The sequence below is a fragment of the Drosophila rhopaloa genome, unplaced genomic scaffold, assembly GCF_018152115.1.
Source record: "Drosophila rhopaloa isolate 14029-0021.01 unplaced genomic scaffold, ASM1815211v1 contig_3, whole genome shotgun sequence".
Classification (NCBI taxonomy): domain Eukaryota; kingdom Metazoa; phylum Arthropoda; class Insecta; order Diptera; family Drosophilidae; genus Drosophila; species Drosophila rhopaloa.
In genome coordinates, this window is record NW_025335123.1 from 22,851,257 (window position 1) to 22,874,610 (window position 23,354).

General features: G+C 40.3%; 1 protein-coding gene across 1 annotated transcript; it reads right to left on the minus strand.

Moving 5' to 3' along the window:
• Positions 1-1,801: 1,801 nt before the first annotated feature.
• Positions 1,802-22,962, minus strand: LOC108045311 (calcineurin B homologous protein 1). The gene is made up of 6 exons (XM_017124596.1): positions 22,910-22,962; positions 8,988-9,202; positions 8,858-8,924; positions 5,559-5,927; positions 2,795-2,883; positions 1,802-2,732 (listed from the first exon to the last, which is right to left on the minus strand). Exons 5-6 carry the CDS (start codon positions 2,840-2,842, stop codon positions 2,010-2,012), a joined length of 771 nt encoding a protein of 256 aa, XP_016980085.1. The 5' UTR covers positions 2,843-2,883; positions 5,559-5,927; positions 8,858-8,924; positions 8,988-9,202; positions 22,910-22,962; the 3' UTR covers positions 1,802-2,009.
• Between the last annotated feature and the right edge of the window lie 392 nt (positions 22,963-23,354).

Here is a 23,354-nt window from a genome sequence, read left to right on the forward strand (position 1 = left end):
TTTCGTTTATCTTAGAGATGTACGCGTGCCTATTTATTTCGGAGCGCCAACAACAAACACAAGGGGCTTTCGTGTTTTCTCGTGCTTTTCGTGCCAAACTCGTGAGATGCACAAAGAAACAACGTGGTTTCCCATCTCTAGCCTGCGCTTAGCTTAGAACCAACGGTTTTATTCCAGAGATTTTTAATGATGGCCGATTTGTCTGGCAGCCATCATGGAAAAAACAGCTGATCGCACAACACTTGCTTTGGACGCTGGCTACTTGCTGTGCATTTCTGTTCGCTTAGTACTTCAAAATGGTAAGTTGCCCAGTTTGCATGGGAAAAATTTGGTTTGGCCGGTCCATTTCGACGGGCAAATTTAGATTTATCGGCTTGCAACACCAGGCAAACATAAATCAGCAGTAGGTCCCAGCGTTTGGTTTTTTTCGTTTATCCTAGAGATGTACGCGTGCCTATTTATTTCAGAGCGCCAACAACAAACACAAGGGGCTTTTGTGTTTTCTCGTGCTTTTCGTGCCAAACTCGTGAGACGCACAAAGAAACAACGTGGTTGCCCATCTCTAGGCTGCACTTAGCTTAGAAGCAACGGTTTTATTCCAGAGATTTTTAATGATGGCCGATTTGTATGGCAGCCATCATGATAAAAACAGCTGATCGCACAACACTCGTTTGGGGCGCTGTCTACTTGCTGATCATTTATGTTCGCCTGGTGCTTCAAAATAGGAAGTTGCCCAGTTTGCATGGGAAATATTTGGTTTTGCCGGTCCAAGTTGACGACCAAATTTAGATTTATCGCTTTGCAACACTAGACGAGCATAAAAATTAGTGGATACGTAATATCAGTTTTCTGCGTTAACCAGCAAAGCTACAACAAAAAACCCTTAGAAATGGGGTTTTAAATCAGGAAAAATGCACCTAAATTTTCGTTTTTTTGATTAAAACCCTTGGAACTAATGGTCCGATTTTGGAAAGTCATACCTCGTTGAATTCGTTACAAAATTTCCAATCGATTGGTATTCTCAGCTAAAAAATTTAATTTTGGGCCAAATTTGGAAAAAAATCAAGTATCAAAAATGCGAAAATCGGTCAAAAAATAAAATTTACCAAATCCACCTGGAATCGATTGTGTAGGTTGTCAGCTACACAGAACAGTCATTCTTTTCGGTAAAGCTACAACAAAAGAACCCTAAAAAAATGAGATTTAAATACATGTTTTTGATGGCCAAGATCCGGAAAAAATCAGCTTGATTTTTCGGTTTTTTGATAAAAACCATTATTTGGTCAGATCTGGGTATGTCATAGCCCATTTTGCCATTTTGCTTTTAAATCGCTTTTTGGGGATGTTTGACTCCCAAATCCCTGCAATTGGGTACGACTGCGCCCAAATGCACGCAACACAAAATTAAAATTCCAGAGCGCCACGATCGTCCTTTACGAGCGCTCCTGCAAAGTTATTCAGGACGGCCTGCCCAAAAGTGGGCAACTCAAATACAATATGCCATTGCGGAAAAGCGCCATCTATGTTTGAGATATAAGTGAATTCAGCGAGCTTCTGTCAGTAGGCACAAGGATCGCCTGCCCAAAAGTGTGGGATTCCATTTTCAGCAAAAGCCTGTGAATCCAACAGCAACACGTCAAAAGCAGCTTTGAAGCAACTTAAAACAAAACTATCCAATTCAACATAAATAAATGTTTATTAAATTCCAAATAACAGATAAATAAATAATTGTAATAATTGTAAAATGTGGTACATCTGAGAACTGAGAGTTAACTTAACTTAAAAACTGAGACTGTGGCGATTGAAAAGATTGTACACTTATTTTCCAAAAACCATTGTGCAAAAAATGTTCCTTAGATTGCTCGCTCTTGTGCGTGCCCTCGTTTGGCAAAACTGGCATACACATAAATGCTCCATTTTTTATTTTTGCCATTATTAGGGAATATGGTAAGCACAATTAAAATACGATGAGGAAAGCCACTTTGCTGGTCCTCCTACGTGCCTGTTACTTAGGGCAGCCCCATCCTGGCCTCGTCATCGTCCACCAGCCACTTGGCGATCGACAGCCGTCCGTCGACGTTGGCGCTGCACAGACGCTGCTCGAACTCGCCATACGAGATTTGGTCGCAGCCATAGAGCCCGAAGGCCTGCTGCTCCAGGAGCTGCAGTTCGGCCTCCACCTCGGGCTTGTGGTCCTCGGCCCGCTCAGGTGGTTCGCCCTCGCGCTCCTGATCCTGCTGCTGATTGCAGACGGGATCGAGTAGGCTGCGCATGATCTGGCGGAAGTCATCGCGCGTGATTCGGCCGCTGCGTCGGGTGTCGAACATCTTGGAGAGGAGGCGCAGCTTCTGGGCGCGCCCGTCACGGCGTCCAAGCGAGCCGCGGCCGAACTGGGGCACCAGGAAGGTGGCGCAGGTCTCCACGAACTGGGTGAACCCAAGGCGAGCGCCGGCCTCGCGGCTGGGAAAGAAGCCGTCCACGATCTGGCGGTGGAGCGGATTGAGTGAGAGCTGGGGAATGCGCAGCAGATCGGTGGGCGTCAGGTAGCCGCGCTGATGGCGATCCAAACTGCGGAACCGCGTGTGCAGCTGCTCCAGCTGGTCGGAGGACAGGCCCGTGGCCTGCTGGTGGTCACCCAATTGGGCGGGATTCAGCTGGCGACTTCCCAAAGCTCCCATACCGATCTGGTTACAGTGGCTTGAGTTGCTCCAGTTCTGGGACATACAGGAAACCTGATAAAGTAGTTGAGTTGAAATGTCGTACTGACCTAACAGCAAATACGAGGATAACTAACGACATCCGGATTGGGGGTTCCAAAAATAGTAATATCGAAGCAGGGCATTCATTCGTATATGCTATTGGTGCCATGGTACGTTCAATAATCTGAAAGGTAAAAAGAACTCGAAACATTTAACGGGTTAAAAGTGAATCGTAAGCAGATTTATATGTAGTTTGTATTTGTTTAAGTCTCAGGTCGGAGATCCAGCTGGTGGCAGTGGGAAATATATTTGTGCGTCCGACCTTGGGGAAAACGAAATCGAAATAAGAGAACTCTCTTGGCATTATTTCTGTGTCATTTTCATTTGCTGACTTTTGCAAAATACCGCATAAATCAAAACGGGCGCTGTCAAGGCCGCAGGTCGGCCAGGGAGAGGCACAGCCACTTCCGCGCCATCGTCGCCTTTGACGCACTATCACTACATCGAGAGTGCTATATCTTCAGACCGCTCTTCAGCCGCCCACGCCACCTGATGCCCCCCACAACACACCACCCCACTCCATCCCAGGGGCGGCGAAGACGCCACGGTGCGTGCGCCTTGGCCGGCTGCCAGTTGCCCCTCGCCTGCCTCCCCGATGTCCCCGCAACGTAATTGGCCTGCTTTCGATGCGATTTTGTCCGCTGGCAAGGCTGGAGGGCAAGGTGAAGTGTTTATTGTACAATCAAAAATAAAAAAGAGACCGCGCATAACAAGTTTAAAGCGCCTTTAGAGAAACTTCTCCCGAAAATAAAATAACTATTTTAAACTTAATAATATTCTTAAATTACTGATTACTGCTATGAAGCATAAGCACTTTTAAACGGGTTAATAACATAAGTCGTAAAAATATAGTATTGATTGATCCAATGTATAATCATTTTTCGTCACAAAAATTGATTTCGATTCGGAACTATATATCCTAGCTATTTTTATGTTAGGGTGTTTTTTAACGGTAAGTGGTAGAAACTCGATATAATACATAAAATAAAATAAAATACATTCCAGGACTCATAAACCGCGATTTAGTTCAGATAGTCGTTTTGTTAAACAAACAAACTAGACAAACATTTTAATTTCGGAAAAGCTTCGACCCCGTTCTACGCAACAACTCAAATATAATTCTACCTCTACAATTTTTGAAAGTTTTCAGTTTCATAATTTCAATGCTGTTCCTTCAGTTTGAATTGATTTTATTGAAGTCTCTTTTCGATTGTACCATAATAAAATATCTCAAATACTGCATACATAATAGTCAATTCTCGTATGGCGGCAAGGGTGTATAGACTTCGGTTTGCCGAAGAGTACTTCCATTATTGACATAATGCCCCATATAATGTAGCAACCACTCACAGCTTTAAGCCGTGAAAGCACCCAACGTAAGCCACGATGATTCAGATCCCATACGCTACCCCTGCGGCCTAATGACAAACAAATGGCTATGGCCATTGCAATTGGCCCGACCTCTGTGGCTGTGATCGAGCATACAAATTACGAATATGCTTTGCATATAGAATCGCGCGATCCAAACGATTCTAAAAATACGTACAGAAAAACTCTTACATTTGACGATCACCGATTCCACTTGCAGCTGAGTAATGCGCAGAAATGTGTATGAGAAGCGTTTTTCTTCTCAACATTTTGAAGGAAAACAAGAAAGGAAAGCTAACTTCGGGCGGAGCCGAAGTTGAAATACCCTTGCAGAATATTCTGCAAATTATATTCTCCAAAATTATTCATATGATGCATTTTTAATACTCATAAAAAATCCCACCTTCCTAACTTTAAAAACACCAAAGTTATTTCATTTCCGATCAATCAGTTATATGGCAGCTATAGGATATAGTCGGCCGATCCTTATGAAATTTAATATGTCGAATTGATTGGGCACAAATAAAACCCATAGAAAATCCCAACTTCCTAACTTTACAAACACCAAAGTTATGGCATTTCCGATCAATCAGTTATATGGAAGCTATAAGATATAGTCGGCCGATCCTTATGAAATTTGGTAGGTCGGATTGATTGGCCAAATATAAAACCCATAGAAAATTCCAACTTCCTAACTTTACAAACACCAAAGTTATGGCATTTCCGATCAATCAGTTATATAGCAGCTATAGGATATAGTCGGCCGATCCTTATGAAATTTGGTACGTCGGATTGATTGGCCAAATATAGAACCCACAGAAAGTCACAACTTCCTAACTTAACAAACAGCAGAGTTATGGCATTTCCGATCAATCAGTTATATGGCAGCTATAGGATATAGTCGGCCGATCCCGGCCGTTCCGACTTATATACTGCGTGCAAAGGAAAGAAGGGTGTGTGCAAAGTTTCAACTCGATAGCTTTAAAACTGAGAGACTAGTTTGCGTAGAAACAGACAGACGGACAGACGGACAGACGGACAGACGGACATGGCTATATCAACTCAGGAGGTGATCCTGATCAAGAATATATATACTTTATAGGGTCGGAGATGTCTCCTTCACTGCGTTGCACACTTTTGACCAAAATTATAATACCCTCTGCAAGGGTATAAATATAACTCGTATATGAGGAAAAAAATAATGAAATATGCGAGGCACATGCACATGCCGCCGGCTGTCCGCTACCTCATCCGTTGTATTTCTTTCCCGAGGCTGAGAGTAAAATCGACGAAATGCCCGGCGAGTGTCAAAAACGCGTCAAGATCAAAGCGAGCACAAAATTTCACCAGCCAGTTGCCAAATGCAACGATAAATTGGCCACACTAGACAACAACAGCAATAATATGGGTGGGTCGTCATTAAATACTCACGTTCGGGGTCGCAAGATTAGCTCCTTTCTACTGTCGATGCTGCGTAGTCCTTGCGTTTCGTCCTTGTCAGTTGGTGTCTTGACAGCAGCTTACCATATTACCATATTACGTTCGGAATATGGGCTTGGTTTTCAAGTTCCTGATTCAATCCCGATCTGCTTGGTTATAAACATCTTGACGCTATCATTTCCACCATCACCGTCCGCAGAATTCATCGCTTTCCTTTGGCGCGCACGAATTGCATAAAATGTTTTTTGTTGGTCCAACAATTTGCGGCCCACTGCTGCCATATGTCCGAGGCCCGATGTTCGAATTCTAGTGAGTCAGGCAGGCGGGCGATGGATTGGATTCGACTTGCTGATGCCATTACTGCAGCGGTATAATGAGACAAGTTTAATGCATTTAAATTAACTCGATTAGCGGACGAATCTGGGAGTGCAGCCCTGAGGGGCGACGCTTTCCATATGGCACTCCCGCAACCTAGACGCTCCAAGGCCCCTTGTCCTCCGGTGCTAATCTGTCATCGAAAGGCTAATGGACTCATGCAAAATATAATACGACTTCAAAATAAAGTTTTTGGTGAGAGATGATGAAACTGGTACCGATCGAACAATTTTACGGAAAATCGGAATAGCTTCATTGTTTTTAAACATTTACGGATAAAATCGATGTTTTTGTATTAGCTGCAAGGATTCACATATGTATAAACTTCGGAATATGAAATTTGGCTTTCTTTTTTGTTTTTTAAAAATAAAAATTGGTATCAGATTTGTATACAAAAAAAGGTGCTATTACCAAAATCCAATCCCTACTAAGATATATTCATGTTACTTTGCAAGTGCAAAGGGTCAAACTTGATTTAAGGCACATAAGTAGTTCTTTTAACCAATATTGCATACAAACATTATACAAAATACAGTCACCGCCAGCGAATTGGCTTTTGAAAAACATTGAACAATTATTTTGTTTTCCTAATAGAAGCTAGGATAAACTCTATAAAGTACAAGATTTCTACACCTTTGCATTGCTTTTATGTGCTACCACCCCAACCTACGATTCTTTGGACGAAAGCAGAAAAAACAATAATATAATAATCAAAACATTTTAAGCGCCTCTCAAGGTTGTCCACTGGCAAACAAGTATCGTAGTGTTCGGATGTTTTGGGTTTGGGGTTTGGGGTTCGGGGGAGTGTTGGTAGTAGAATGGCGAATGCCCTGTTGCAACAACAAAAGCGGCGACACAAATTTAACAATAACAAAAAGTGGAAGGGCGAGGAAGGTGGGGGTAGCGCCACACAAAATAAGCAAATGACAGACAACAATTTGTAGAGCGACGCTATTTTTTACATTTTGCTTGCGTTCTTTACCCCCTCCGCTTTTTCGCCTTTGTTGTTCTTGTGTTGTTGATTTAGCGTTAGTTTTGATTAATTAATTTCCTGACTAATTCATCCACAATGCGCGACTCGCTGGAGCCGCAGCAAATGTGCCAAAAAAAAGAGAACGTGGAGATGCGGAGGGGGACTGGGTGGAGACAGGGCAGCGGGACCGCGATGAAACGAAAGTAATTGCGAATAATTGGAAATGATTGCGTTTTGCTTTTTGGGGTTGCGAAAAATTCTTTATTAGAGCAGTGCAGCAAACTCAAAAGCAGATGGAAAATGCACTAAATAAGTTAGGTATGCTGGTTTTTTACTAATAACTTGAATAAAAGAAAATAAGTCATTATAAATGCAATAGCAATAGAATAGAATTCGGAAAAAATTGAACTCTTTTTTCGGTTTTTCGACCAAAACCCTTATAAATAATGGTCAGATTTTGGAATGTCATACCTCGTTGAATTCGTTACAAAATTTCCAATCGATTGGTATTCTCAGCTCAAAATTTGTATTTTTGGCCATATTTGGAAAAAAATCAAGTGTTACCCCTTATCAAAAATGCGAAAATCGGTCAAAAAATAAAATTTACCAAATCCACCTGGAATCGATTGTGTAGGTCACCAGCTGCACAAAACAGTCATTCATTTGACTGTGCGTCTTATTTTGGCAAAGTTGCAACAAAAAACCCTTAAAAAAGGTGATTTAAATATATGTTTTTGATAGCCAAAATCCAGAAAAAAACAGCACCTTTTTTCCGTTTTTTAATCAAAACCCTTGGAAATAATGGTCAGATCTTGTCAGAATGTCATATCTCGTTGAATTCGTTACAAAATTTCCAATCGTCTTATTTTGGCAAAGTTACAACAAAAAACCCTTAAAAAATGTGTGTTTAAATATGTGTTTTTGATGGTCAATTTACGGAAAATGCAACTCGATTTTCTATAATTTTATATCTCGGAGTATATGTTAAGACACAACGAAATTATAATTTTATTTTCCTTTTTTCACAATTCCTATGGGAGATATATGATATATACCACCTACAACAGAAAGAGGAATATGTTTCATCCAAATAGCTTTTAAATTGGGGGCCTAATTTGGACAGACGGACATAAGGACATAAGGACATACGGGCAGATAGTCGGGCGTGGCTGGATCATCTCGGTTATTGGTCCTGATTAAGAATTTATGCTTTATAAGCTCGGAAATTTCTTCTTCACTGCGTTACAAATTTCTATCAAACACTATTTGTAAATTTGGCGATGATGACTTTGGCGAAAATGACAAATTTGACAATTACCATTAGTTGACTCGGGTGTTCTCGTGTTAATGTCGGACGGCTATCGAATCATCGCTTTCGCTGCTCGGCAGATGGTTACGAGCTTTGCCGCAGACTGATTGGCTGGAGATTCAGCGGCTAAAAATAGTTGTCTTGGCCTGCGCTTGAAACTACGAGCAATGGGGAAGGTAAATTTATTAGATAGGCGACTTGGGCGAGCGCTTCTATAAATATTTGCCCAACTAACCCAACGATCCGTCCAACGATCTGAGTATTATGAATATTATCGACGTCGCACCGCCGTTGAGTCATGCGCAAATAACTTGGCTCATTAAAAATTCAAAGCCAGCACACCACCACACCACTCCTTCCTCCCCCATCGCGACTCGCCTGTGGAGTAACATAAAACCACCGTCCAACGCTGCCATTCAAATGCAAATGAGCTTAATCAAAAGCAGAGCTGACCGCTCAGACGCTCCGGCTTTTTGGCCAGGCCCAAAGTGCCAGCTAGTGATGCGCACTTTAATATTTCCTTTTCACGATGGGCGCTTTTGAAAATGCAAACGATTGTCCATCGATCACATTCAAAACCTTTTAAATCGTACACAAGTTCTCCAACCGATAGCATCATTTTACCTGACTTACCATCATTTTGTATAACATTTTCAATGTCTTTCTCTCAAGATCTCCCGTACCTTTATCTTGGTAAGACCTAAAAAAAAATAAAATGATATCTCAATAACTATATTTGGCGACTGATTCACCATTTACATACTTGGAAAGCTTTTGAAGGAAAAATCGAACGGTGTAGCAATCCAAACGAAAGGTAAAACATTCGCTTAAATTGAAATATATTTTTCTAACAACCTCCACGATATCTTTGCCTCACGACTCGTGATTTACGAACATCTCCCTTTTGAAAAGAAGACAATCGCCGGGTCGGTTGACAAGTTGGCACCTCAGCGGGACTTCGGGCAGGGGTCCGTCGTGCTAGGGTGTTAATGAAAACAGCAAAACGGTTTAATCACAAAATATATTTGATTTGCATATAAATTATTATAATTGTGAATTTGTGTGTGTGTTTTCTTAGCAATATCAAAGTGGACAATCCACTGCAAACTTGGTCAAAGGCTCTAATCAGCTTATTTATAATTTTTTTCGAACTTCAGCGCCCAGTTTCAACACCGGCAAAAGGTGGTTTGAGAAATAAAGGATTGGGATTGGGTTTAACACAAAGTGCTATTAAATATGCGTTTACTTAAAGTAATTTTTTAAATTTGAATTATTTTTTTTCTATATTTCTAGAAAATGGCTCAGAAGAAAAATGGCCTAGACTTTCGGCCATAACTTGAACAATCGCATTTCAAAAATGTATTATTTCCAATATCAATGTGTTTAAGTTAATTTAGAAAAAGGAACTATGGGTTGGGACTCATTTACTTACAAAACTAAAGGTGTCGTGAAAAAGCTTGACTTTAACTTAGCTTTGGATTTGTAAAAAAGGTCATGAACACTTTTAAAATCATTGAAAGCTCGACCTAAAACACATTGATATTTTGGAAACTATTTCCTTTTGTTTCTTTTATACAATTTTATTTTTAAAGTTATTGTTTCAAGTTTTAATGACCGCCAAATTAAAAAATTACCTATATTGGCCTTAAATTGGCCATTTAATTTGAGAAAGTTATTGAGTTTTAAAAATATTGGAAAACAACTTTTAGTCTAACAAATAGTAGTCGACTGTCAAACACTAAAGCTCTTTGCTAAAAAGTTAGTCACTACACAACTTGTTACAATGTGTGTGAAAATTGGAGTACAAATACTTGAGATGGAAGCCAAGGGGAGTGAAGCGGAAAACCCAAGATGGTGCTGCACACCTACGAGACACAGACAGAAGCCCCTCCCCTTGCCACTCCGGTTGGCTATGGCCTATGGCCGTACACCCTCGCAGATAGCGGACGATCGTGAAATCATTTGGCGAAAATAGCGACAATTACTTAATGCAATTAATAAATTCAAGCAGGCAACTATTGGCAATAAATTATAAGCCCGCCGGCTGATAAAGACCTGGGTCGGCAGATCGATCGGCGGCCGGACGAATCGTTGGTAAAGAGTTGTAATTGCTAATAATAACCGAGGTCCGAGGAGCGAGGACCGACGAAATCGCGATCGGAACTGGGGGCCGCGGATTGGCCGGCTGAGACGGGTTATCGCCCGCCAATCGCCGGACTGATTGATACGCGGCACTAGGGGTGGAAGGGTGGAAGGGTTTGGGGCCTAAACACCCGATTAGATTGCCACATTAAGTCATGCTCTATATGGGGGCACGATCGCGATCGCGATCGCTCGCAACTTTTTCGGTTACTTTCCGAAGAGGATTTCCGTGGTTATTTTATTGTCATCACTTATTGCATTCTTTATCAGAGAGCGTGACTTTTCATTTATGGGTAAACACTTTAATAAAAGGGTATATTCCTCTTCAGGTACGACGAAGATAAATAATACAAAAATATCATTCGAAAATCAGACTACTGCCAATGAAAAAATGGGGACAAAAAATAAAAGAAATATATTCCGGGATATAGTGGTTTTTTAAATTTGGAAATTAAGATTTTATTTTTGTAAAAAGCGGGCGATATAGCTGTCAATAGAAGGGTCGAAAAATGTACATATGTGCATAAAAATGAAAATTGATTCATTCTATGGAATAGTAGGTAAATAAACTTCGGAAGTTGTAATCTACAAATGACTGTTGACATTTTTTAATTATATTAAAATTACTATAGTTGTTACTAAAAACGTAGTAATCAAGTTATGAGTTTTGTTTTATATTGCCTCTTACTTCCTACTTTACTTTTTCAGCTGAAGAACTCGTAGTCCTATATTTATTTTAGATGTACGTTACCAAAACCACGACACTTCTTGATTAAGGTCAGTTCACAAAAATGTTTACTCGGTTGATACTACATCGGTCGCTACTAAATACAAATAAATAAGCATGTACACTGCCAAATTAAAAAACCACTACACGGCCAAATGAATTAAATATTGTAATCTCCATTCCAATTATATTTCACTCAGAGTTCACTTGTAGGTTGGGGATATGATTCACTTCAATTGAGAACATTCCAGTGGTTAACGGTCGCTATCAGCCAGGGGCGTTGCGCAGGGGTTCGACTACCCAGCCCCCCGTTTTCCCACGCAACCGACGCATCTGAGGCCTGAGCCTTATCAGTGGAAAACTACTCCAAGCTTCGGTGTTCTTAGCAGCGGCGGTGTGTCCGTTGAGTCCGCTTCGTCCGCTCTACTTCCTCTTGGCCTCCGCCGGTAAATATCAAACGGTTCCATCTATACTGGGACTGAGTCCCCTTGAGCTTCTGCCGACTTCCCCAGCCCCTCCTCTTCTGTCTCAGAACTTGAGCGGGCCAACCGCTTAACCCCGACGAAATGATATAGGTCTTCGGTCCGACACATATTCTCGTTTAAGCGTTCTGCCCTACAAAGTTGTAGTTTAAGTTTCTATACTTATTTTTTTAGATCTAAGGTAAATCTGAAATAAAGACTTTTCAGCTTTATGATTAAATATTATTAATACTATTTATCAGAAACTAGTTACTATAGTTTCCAATTTTCCTATTGACATGGATTTTCTGTAGTTGAAGACTTAAAATACATCTGCACAAAACCATTTCAACAGAAAAATTCCATAATTCTCGTGCAACCCCACCAAATCCTCAATTGAACATACACATGACATTTTTAGGGTTGTGCCCAGTCCACGCAACAGACACCGTATATCTGAGATCAAAAGGGAAAAGTCGGGATCTGGTGGGACTGGGTCTGGGTCTGGGTTCTAGCAATCGTTCGTTGACGCCATTAACCACACGCCGAGCCAAATCACATACGCAAATATGCTGGGCCACCCCTTACATCCCTTACACCCCCTCTGAAGTGGCCGTTTCCCCTTCACTTAAAAAAAAGGCAGCGGCTGTCCGTTGGAAAAGATTGGGGAAACCTGTGACCAGTGTCCTTGGAGTGGTTGAATTAATTGCGTAGCGCACGCCTGCCTGGCGACCACTGGTGGCCATCGCAGATGGGTTGTGGGTTGTGGGCGGTGGGCGGTGGGAGTTCTTGTGCACCTCGGCCCACACAATAAATGAGTTTATGCCCTAGTCCACCGGTGACGCCGGCCGTCCCGCACATTCAGTCCCAGTTTGAGGTCCTTCGTTCCCAGTTTTAAGTCCTACATCAGTGTAGCAGCATTTGGCTATTTTTTGCTAATGCTAAAAAAGATTCATATTTATAAACAATAATCTTAAAAACAAATTTTGAAAATTCACAACTAAATTTAGTAAAGCCAAACACTACATTATATAGTTCACAGTCCAAGCTTTAATAATTATTTAAACATACTAACTGATACTAATGATGAAATAGGTATTCATTGGACTAAATAGTTGTTTATTGTAAGTGGGAGTCGGTCAAGGATATTTGGTGGCCTTATGGCCTTAACAATTAAACTCCTTTTTTTTTCGAAAGTATAAGCTGACTTTATAAGCTGGCGTTCCAATGACACCATTTCCCAGTTTTGAAGAGCCCTTAACCTATTGACATTAGATTGTTGTAATATGTAAGAGTGCAAATATTTAAAGTTAAAATATTTACATTTCTTTAATTCGTTTTCTTTGTTTTTGGTCCATCAAAGAAAACTGTTCCCTGGTATTTGGAACATAAAGCCAAACCAAGAAGTAGTTTCAAAAAATGTGTATATCACAATAATAATGAAAGTTGGAAATTATAAGAAAAATTCTATTAAAAAGTTTTTCGGATAATTTTAAGGAACACTACTTAAGTATGACAAATTATTGTTATAGTAGGAAGAATTAAGAAGTGTATACTGCTCATACATACACCCACTATAAAAGTCCTTACAATCACGAGGTATTGTTAAGGAACAAGGAGACACTTGTTCGGTTTGAATTTGAATTTAAAATTGTTACTTAAAAATATCCTAGCTATTGGAATTGCTAGACAGAGCAGCACTGCTGACACCCTGCATATCCCTGTCCGTTGTCCGTTCGTCGATGTCCGCCTGTTCGCGAACGCGTGTTGCTCGCCGAGTACATAAAACTGGCGCCAGAAGTCTGCACACAAAATGGCGGCCCACTTGGCCAGGACCTGGACTGAGGGCCACCCACGGTACCACCACCAACCATCCGGAAGGTCCCAGGACCGAGCTCCGGCAATGTCTCCATCGGCGGCGTTGTTTCCCTCCCCGCCATTCGCTTTATTATACAATCGTAATTTGGTATCGTAAAAGCGGGCGTCGAAAAAATGTGAAAGAAAGTTTTCGTGTTGCGTGCAGGACCTCGCCCCATGGTTCTTTTTTTTCGGAATAGTGGTTGGAGTTTTCGGAGCGTGGGGCAGCCCCGTCAATCGATACGAAGTAGATCCAAAACAATGCAGAGTTTCGCTTTCAAGGTATGCTTGGAAGAGCTTTCGGGTGTGGCAGTCTTGACCACAGAAATGGGTCACCAGTTGCCAACTGTCATTGTTGCCAGTTCTTCAGAGATATGATACAAGTTTGTAACAGTCAAAGGCTGGGATTCCCAGATTAGGTGCTTTAATGGTACTCTTAAAATGTTGCTAAAATACGACTAGCAGGCTCAATTTGTGGAACTATTTGATAAGCTGTCACAACGAAAAACCATATTGTAAACCAAGAAACCCATCAAATGAGATCATAAGTATAAGCTTAAAGGTGGATGATTCTTTTTTTCTAGCTTTTTTTTTAGAAGATGGCATAGTTTTGGTATACGGTTAAAAGTGGGCAAAAATATTAGCTAAAATACTTCAAAGAAGGGCGTTTCGAAACCCAAAGAACCACAACAAACTATAGGGTATCTCTGAATCGATGAGTCCCACCTTCTCACTTGAAATGGTTGCTGTTCTTAATGTCTGCTTGCTTAAATTATAATTGAAGTTTATAAGGGGCGACATGGGTGGCCGTGGGGACTGGTTAACGGAGGGATTGACCGACTGAAGAACTAGCTGCAGGGTGACGCGTTGCCTGTCGTGTGGCCGCCCTATGTTATTGATCCGGTTTTCCAGGAAACTGTCAACCCACACAGAGTCGAAAATTAGAAAGGAATGGCTGGAAGCTTTTCTCGCGTGCTGCTGCCCACAGACAATAGTGTTTGCCTTGCCTCAGACCCTCTCCTTTTGCAGTTTAGGATAGTGCATCCCAGGCTGCAGTTCCGCAAGGAGTTCGAGGAAGTGAAGAATCAGTTAGCGATATCGCTGCATCGACTCAGCGGATTTCCCGGAATCCAAGCAGAAGTCCGGTCCGAGGTATCGTCGACTTCGTTTGCGTACTTCCTCCATCAGGTGGTCCGTACTCGATATCATTTCCATTCGTCATTGGTTGCCTTCAAACGCTGACTATGATTTTATGACTAGTGCTTGTTTATTATGCCCACTATACTCATGCACTGATTAAACAGGGAAAGATCCGTCGACAGTCATCTGCCTATAGGTTCCAAGATCAAAATTCACTTGCCCACTTCAAAACATTGAGATAAATACCTTGAATGCGATAGAAACATCCAACCAAAATTATAATCCTCTGCAAGGGTATAGCAGAAAGATGAGCCGTGTGACTAATATTTTATATCCTTTCCGACAAAAAAAAAGCACATTTCATACGTTTTATAAAAAAAATTATTTTGAAAGGTTCACTAACTATTAATTAATAGTGCTAATTAGTCAGTAACGTCTTAAGAGTCTTACTTGCTAGAATGCAGGCCTCTGTAAGCGAAAGTGCAGCGAGTTTTTCAATCACTTTCAACTATATTTCTCAGCTACTTTGTATTCCTTGACGTTAGTCATACGCCTCGTTGGCTCTCTCCAGCTTTTTCGGAATCCCGCTCCCAACTGGGCCAAGAATTTTTTATGGTCTTGCGTGAGCCATAAACAAAGCGCCATGAAGCGAGAGGATGCACGCAGCAAACAATGTGCCACATTGTGCCACAGCTGCCCACCAAGACAGAAGGCAGAGGCAGTATGACTTTTCCATACCACTCCGTTCGGTGGTGCCTATATTTGTTATGATATATTCCGATTCGTCCGCTGACAGGCAGTCTCTTGATTAATGTGCCCGAATCGCTGGGCATTAAGAGGCTGCCAAGGCGCACTAATCAATAACCGCCGCTTAGTGGCTCGAACTTGGGGACAGGTTGGCCATCGATCGTGTCATTTAACCCGGCGCGACAATGGCTACGCCTCGACGTGTTAATCTCCGTCGCACTGATCTCCGATTTCTACACCGATCGCTTCGCCAGCGATATATATGTCGATATATACATATCTGCGGCGGAAAAACAAGATTCTCTAATCGAAATTCACAGACAAAGGACAAAAAGAGTTAGGCCAGTAGAGAGATTCTAGATCTTCAGACCGACGAAGAATCACCCTCGACATTAGCGGCCAATACGAAATTAACATCGTGCGTTTCTGAGTGTTCCGTTAGTTTATATACTATTTACAATTGAAAACATTTGATTGCTACGAACTTTAAGTGAATAATTAGCTGCCATACGTCATTGATTTGATAAGAAACATTTTTGTATACTGACTTTGATTTTATTGCGTTCAAAGCTCAAATCGATACGAGCTGATAAGAAATACCAGAGTGTTCTTGCCAAGCTTGATAGTAATCAACTTTGTGAAGGTTTTTTGTCTTGCAACCGTAAGATTGTGTCATTCAATCCTGCAGAGTTTCTTAAATCTTATCAAGAAACGATATATTTAAACAATTCACTAGTTTGGTTTATTGTTAGACATGTGAAATATTTTGATCAGTTTAATTGTACTCTTTCGAAAGATAACTAATCAATAAGCCATTGACTTCATATAGTAATTCAGGTGATATTTAAACTTCGTAATGCTGAGATTGAAGTATTACAATTTATCTTGGAAAATTTCTTACCAGATAGAAACCATCAATCGTTCACTACGAATATTGTTGTCAATATTAACAAGTCAGCAAATATTATTTCGTAAAAAATATCTAATTAACTTTGCACTATGGCAAACCTTTTTTGGAAGTTGGACAACTTCTCGACAGCAAAGAGGAAAACAATAGAATCGAAATCCAGAAGCCACTAGCGGTCTATCAAGATATAGACTGTGTAAGCCACAAACCGTAGACCGTGGACCACCAAAAGCCTCGTCCGTAAACAAGTCCGGCTGTAAAACCAGTGGGGAGTGACAATCGGTGATCAGTCAGGTATTTCGGCAGCTCAGCTCCCATTGAACCCCCATTTCGGGCTCCCGGGAACCCCCGCCCCTGCCCACAGGGGAACTTGTAGTTGTCACTGCCATTGTCGTCGTGTGTGTTCTAACTCGGTTTTGGGCTTGGCATTGGACACTTACACGGTAGATAAATCAAGTGACTGGAAGCGGTCTGAGCTATGGGCTATGAGCCATAAGCTATAAGCCGTAAGACAATGCGAGGGCTGATCGATGGCTTCTGGCCGGTGATTATCTCCTGGCCCTGATCTGGCCCAACACATCACATTAGATCATCCGGCATTTCCGCTTCTCGACGCCCGGAGTGCATTCATTACATTATGAGTCGCAATTGTGCGAACCCGTCTCCCTGAATTCCCCGGAGATCTCCCACTGTGATCCCGTCGATCGGCCGATTGATCAGTATGCAAATTCGCCTTTAATTTCGCTTTTTCGCTTCGCGCACCCCGCTTCTCCGCCTTATGCGACACTATTTTAAGCTATGTCTAATTACTGACACAGACTCATTCGCCATTTTTGCCCACGGCTTTGAGGCTTTGAAGGGGGCTGGACGCCAGTGACTAACTGAGAAGAGTCGTAAAATTAATAATATACGTCCTGAATGGCGAGCTATTCGTGAAATATTATTCAACCTTTTTTTAGCTATACATGGGTGTATTTAAATCTCCTTGAACTTTGACGTTTGGATATGTTCTATATTGGAAACTTCAATAGTACCAAAGGACAACTATTAAATCTAAGGATAAATTAATTAAAATCCATCTCCGTTTTGTTAAATATAAGAGTTACTCTGAATACAACTTTTACCCTAATGCCTCTAAAATATTATAAGCATTGGATAATTGCGGTGCCAAATTTGAAGAAATCAATAACCAAATCAAACTTTGGCCAGTTTAAATACCCTTGCAGTTATAACTTTCTTAGTAAATCGACCAAGTTTTTAATGCGTTTTTTGATCAAAACGATTGGATATAATGATCAGATCTTGGAATGTCATACCTCGTTGGACTCGGTACAAAATTTTCAATCCATTGGTAATCTCAGCTAAAAAGGTTTATTTTGGACCAATTTTCGCAAAAAAATCAAGTTTTACCTTATGAAAAATGCAAAAATCGATGAAAAAATAAATTTTACCAAAACAACCTGGAATTGATTGTAAGGTTTGCACAAAACAGTAAAAAAAAAGTTACAACAAAAAACCCTTCAAAAATGTGTGTTCAAATATGTTTTTGATTGCCAAAATCCGGAAAAATGTACATTTTTCTGTTTTTTTTATCAACATTTTAGAGGTTTCATTTTCACACACCACGTCGATCGGGGCAGACGTGCTTTCAAATTCTCCCTATAGTCGATTGCCGATGTGCAACAGAAATATATTGAAAATACTAACACTTTAATGAGTTTTAATTGTTCTTATCCCTGACCTCGAACCGGCTAAAACACACTGCAATATTGCACATGTATTTTCAAAATCATATATTTAGAAAAACAACGAATTTATGATCATTTTCATATTATTTTCCAATTATAAATGAAATGATAAAGTTTTCGGATTTTTATACCCTTGCTTGTTTTATTGCAGCGTGTATGGTTAGATTTGAGAAGCTTTTCGGGTATATACCGTCCAATGCATCTACCATGTCCCTACAAAGTTTTCCGATTTGGGGGCTTTAAAAATTTGATTGTTAATTGTTCAATTTCCAGTGTAACCCAATTTTTCAGAGTTCATCCAAACTGAGTTTGCTACGGTCTTACTGTAAAAAAGCTGTTAAAAAATTAACCGTAAAAGAAATACAAAAAAAAAACATATTTGCAAATCGACTACTTATCGTATTTTTAAGTTAATTGATGTAGTCGATATAGTTGATCATTGAAGTTATTCCGATCTTCTTATTCATTTTCTGATCTTTCTTATGACATTTATATGATATAGTCGTTCGTTTTTATTAAAATTTGGAACGTATTTTTAACATTGTAAAAAATGTTTATATAGTATATGCATTCGCTGTTTCGGCTATATAAAATGCGGACTGGGATAGCTTTTAAACCAAGTCACTAGTATGCGTAGAGACGGATGTCGTATGGGTGTGCGGCAGCTGCTGGGTATCAACAAGGCGACCCTGCCACCTAGACACTTTAAATTGTTGTTAAGTTGATTTTTTATGGGTTTCGTTATTTGCAATGATTAATTTTTATTTGCATATACATACATACATATGCAGAGAGCGAACTGCAATTGCTATTGAAATTGCGTTACTTACCCTGTAGGTTTTCTCTAAAAGATACATAAGACAGCTCGGTGGGCTTACTTATGTATGATTTAATGGGGTATTCCACAGGTCGACCCCATCGTAAGCACAATTTGTTTTTGCTTTACATAACAAGTTTTAGCATTTCATTAAAGCAAAATTTTAGCTATGAATGCGACGGCAGCAACAAAAGCTGACAATTCCAATTTACTAACAAGGGGTGAGGTGGATGTGTGGGTGGATGCTGGGTAAAGGGGTGGAGGTGAGGGTGCTGCCACACACCCATACACGCACACATTCAAAAAATATTTGTTAAAAAAATTCTCTTTATTTCAAATTTTAAAAAATGGCCTAAAGGTCAAGGTCAACACGGATTAGCTTAACAAATATAAAAAATGGCCATTAATTAATTATGGTTTTTAAATTAATTTTTGAAAAATTGATTTGACAAAATGCGAAGCGCAAAAAAATTTTAAGGAACATTTATTGACAGTTCTATTTGCTTGACCTCCACTGTGTCCGTATGTGCTCTAGCATGCCCGAGTATGTGCACTTTCTAAGGGGCACTTTTTGGCACACTTCGGGAGTCGCGTCTGCTGCAACAATTTCCATATGCCACTGCCAGTGCCCCCCTTGCGAACCCTCCTCCCGCCACCCATGTGCTCGCCTGCGCCGGTTAGCGCGTTTTAATGCTTATTTTATTCCTTTATAAATTCGCTATTAGATGCCAACAGCGACGACGGCGACACAGAACTTTTCTGTGTTGGAATACTTGTATTTTCTCGAAGTTGTTGTTGCTGCCCCAGTGGGTTTTGTTATTGCTTTTCTTGTTGTGCTTGCTTCTAATGGAGCGCGCTGGCCAATCAGCGTACGGATGACGTGATCACCAGCAAATGGGGGCTGTGCATGATGCGAACTAGGGTCTATTTTTAGACCCCACTGTACATTCACTGGGGCCCGAAGACGCACGATTCGATACGAAGCTTTCGCTTTTCGCCGCTCTTTCGGCTGTCGCGTGAAAACGTGAGTGGGACAAACAAACTGTGTGCGGACTGATACGAAATGGCAATGGAACACAGCCGGTTGGAAATGAGCTCTCCCTCTCTTTCTCTTTCCCCCACCTCATTGACCATTTGTTATTGTTTTTGTGCGTCTTTGTAGCCGGCGTTTCTTTTTGCCGGTGTTTTGATACCACTTTACAACGCCCCTCACCACATCCGCAGGCACAACCCACACACTCAGCAAACCCTTCAGCGATCGCTGATAAGAAACTCCTTTTCAAACTCCTTGCAACTGCCCTAGTTGAGCTTTGTCACGTCCACGCTGCCTCTGCGTCTGCCATTCGCCGTCTTTTTCATGCACCGTTAACTGATAACTGATTACCGATAACCGATAACAGTAGCTTGCTTATCACAGACCATGAGTTCCGTGATGTTTTTTTTGTTCTTGCCATTTATGCAATAATTATGTGTATTCATAGGCTTTATCGCCGATTCACTTGAAGTTTGTGCAACAAATGGGCTTTAAGTTAAAAAACATGGAATAAACTTGCAAACATACGTATGCGGAGGGTCTTTTTGAGCCCCTCAAGAAAATTTCATATGTACAGTGGATCGCAGCTTATTTCGTGCAGTTACCTAAAAAAAGTTCAAGTCGTTATTCCAGCTAAACTAAGAAAGATAACAGAAAAATTTAAATGCAGTATTTTAAAAGGGAATATTAACTTGTTTATTAAATTAAAACGATTTCCTTAATCGTAAAAACAAAATAGTTATTAAATAAAAACAAAATGTGCAGGCTTTTTTCATGCCGCAGCTTATTTCGTGCAGTTCATTCTTCTTAACTTATTATTTGTAATTTAAAAGCTAATATTTGGTATGTCCTCATTTCTGGTTCAGGACAGCTTTAAGACGATTTCCCAAGGAAGAAACTAACTTTTAAGTGGTTTCCACTGGAATTTTTGGCCATTCTTCCATAAGAACACTTTACATGTCGTTTTTGTTCGAAATCTTCCTCTTCCTTATAGCGATGTCCAATATTTCCCATAAATTTTTGATCACATTTAAGTCTGGAGACTGTGCTGGCGTTAAGACGGCATGAGGGCAGTTCCAGACAAGATAAACCTCCACAATTCCTGCTGAATGCTTCGGATCGTTGTCCTGGTAAAATCGAAATCGATCGCGAATGCCCAGTTTTTCAGCAGTTTGGAGCAGGTTTTCCTTATGAATCTGTAGGAACATCTTGGCCATCCATGATAACTTCAAAAAAAATCGAGGTTGCCCCGCCAGAAGCTGCCATACAGGCCCAAACTATAACATGACCCCCGCCATGCTTGACTGTAGCTTTTAAGAGTTTGTTTTCGAGCTCTGTATTAGGTCGCCGCCAAACATATTAAACCAAAAAGTTTACATTTTGACTCGTCTGCAAATAACACGTCATTCCAAAATGAAATCGGAAGAAGAATATGCTCCCTTGTTCCTAATACAGAGCTGGAAAGCAAACACCTATAAGCTACGGTCAAGCATGGCGGGGGTCATGTTATAGTTTGGGCCTGTATGGCAGCTTCTGGCGGGGCAACCTCGATTTTTTTTGAAGTTATCATGGATGGCCAAGATGTTCCTACAGATTCATAAGGAAAACCTGCTCCAAACTGCTGAAAAACTGGGCATTCGCGACCGATTTCGATTTTACCAGGACAACGATCCGAAGCATTCAGCAGGAATTGTGGAGGTTTATCTTGTCTGGAACTGCCCTCATGCCGTCTTAACGCCAGCACAGTCTCCAGACTTAAATGTGATCAAAAATTTATGGGAAATATTGGACATCGCTATAAGGAAGAGGAAGATTTCGAACAAAAACGACATGTAAAGTGTTCTTATGGAAGAATGGCCAAAAATTCCAGTGGAAACCACTTAAAAGTTAGTTTCTTCCTTGGGAAATCGTCTTAAAGCTGTCCTGAACCAGAAATGAGGACATACCAAATATTAGCTTTTAAATTACAAATAATAAGTTAAGAAGAATGAACTGCACGAAATAAGCTGCGGCATGAAAAAAGCCTGCACATTTTGTTTTTATTTAATAACTATTTTGTTTTTACGATTAAGGAAATCGTTTTAATTTAATAAACAAGTTAATATTCCCTTTTAAAAAACTGCATTTAAATTTTTCTGTTATCTTTCTTAGTTTAGCTGGAATAACGACTTGAACTTTTTTTAGGTAACTGCACGAAATAAGCTGCGATCCACTGTATGTAATCTAATAGAAATTTTGCCTTCTTTTACTTGAAGAAATCCACTATTCAATGTTTAAATCAGTTTTAAGTCTTTAAAGGTCCAGAAACACTTATGCATTTAAAGACTCTTCCTGCCTATAAACTTACTGCTATCGATAATTGATAATGATAGCTAATAATAAATTTACTCTTTTAAAGAATTAATAAATTATATGAAGGACTTATCCACAATAAAAATCGAATAAACGCACTTTTTGTTACTGCAATTCAGTGGGCTGAATTGAGGGAGAGCGAGCAAGAGGGAAGGAGCATAAAAAAAAAATAATAATTTCAAGGTCACTTCGTCAGTTGACGCTGCTGCATTTGAAATGCGAATGCGTGTCCCATTCCAGGCGTTCCGCCAGAAAAGTGGACACTGCCAAAAGTGCTGAAAGCAAGTGGAACGCCCAAATTGATTGGCGTGGGAGGTGGTGGGTCTCACAAATAGCGGCCAAATTCAAAAGCCAAACCAAAAATTTTGAAAATTAATCAGTCAAAATGATTTTACACTAAAAAGATTAGACTTATATCGAAATCTTGTGTCCTCTTCTTGTTATGAGAATTTTTCAGGTTGGTATAATTCAAATGCTTTCTCAACTAAGATTTTTTGGCTTTTGCTGTCGACTCGGCTCCAACCAGAAAGCTGAAAAGCCAAAAAACGAAGAACAGCCAAACACACACACATTCGATTTTCGGATATCTACGCTGCCGTTCCAATTCCACATCTACTTCCATGCGTCAGTGGCGTCTCAAAATGGGGATTAGGTTACAGTTAAACTTAATTTGCAGGGTCTTTAGGATTGTCCATTTAACTAATATAAGATTTAAACTAATACACAGTCTACTATATACTTGTCTTTCATTAACCTTGCCTTGTGTATTGGATGGCATATTTAGTATTTTGATGCGAATATTTTATTGTCCGGTACAGCATGCAAGTTTACGCATGTCTCCGTTCCATGATTCTAATAAGGCTGATCATGCAGAGGTTTAAATTTCCGTTGGTAAACTCGCCAACTCATTTTTGTTAATTCGGCATAGTATTTTCGTAAACGTCTTTAGCAGTTCGGTTTAGACTTCTCCGACTTTATTGGTCAGCCTAAATTCAACCCGCAACCTCATTATAATGTCACAGTTTCGATTTAAGTTTATATTTATCTAAACTTATTTATGTTGGCTTATCAATTTTTACATAACAAAGTTATACGATACATTTGTTTTTGTAAATGGATACTGATATCGATTTTTCCAATCTGTACCCTTTTTTAGAAGAGAGCTTTTTATATCGTCCGTTTTATCTCTATATGTACCC

Excerpts from the sequence above, each read along its gene's own strand:
- LOC108045311 (XM_017124596.1), bottom strand. The coding sequence starts at position 2,842 with ATGCCCTGCTTCGATATTACTATTTTTGGAACCCCCAATCCGGATGTC. Across the intron at positions 2,733-2,794 it reads GAACCCCCAATCCGGATGTC|GTTTCCTGTATGTCCCAGAA; the intron begins GTTAGTTATCCT and ends CTACTTTATCAG.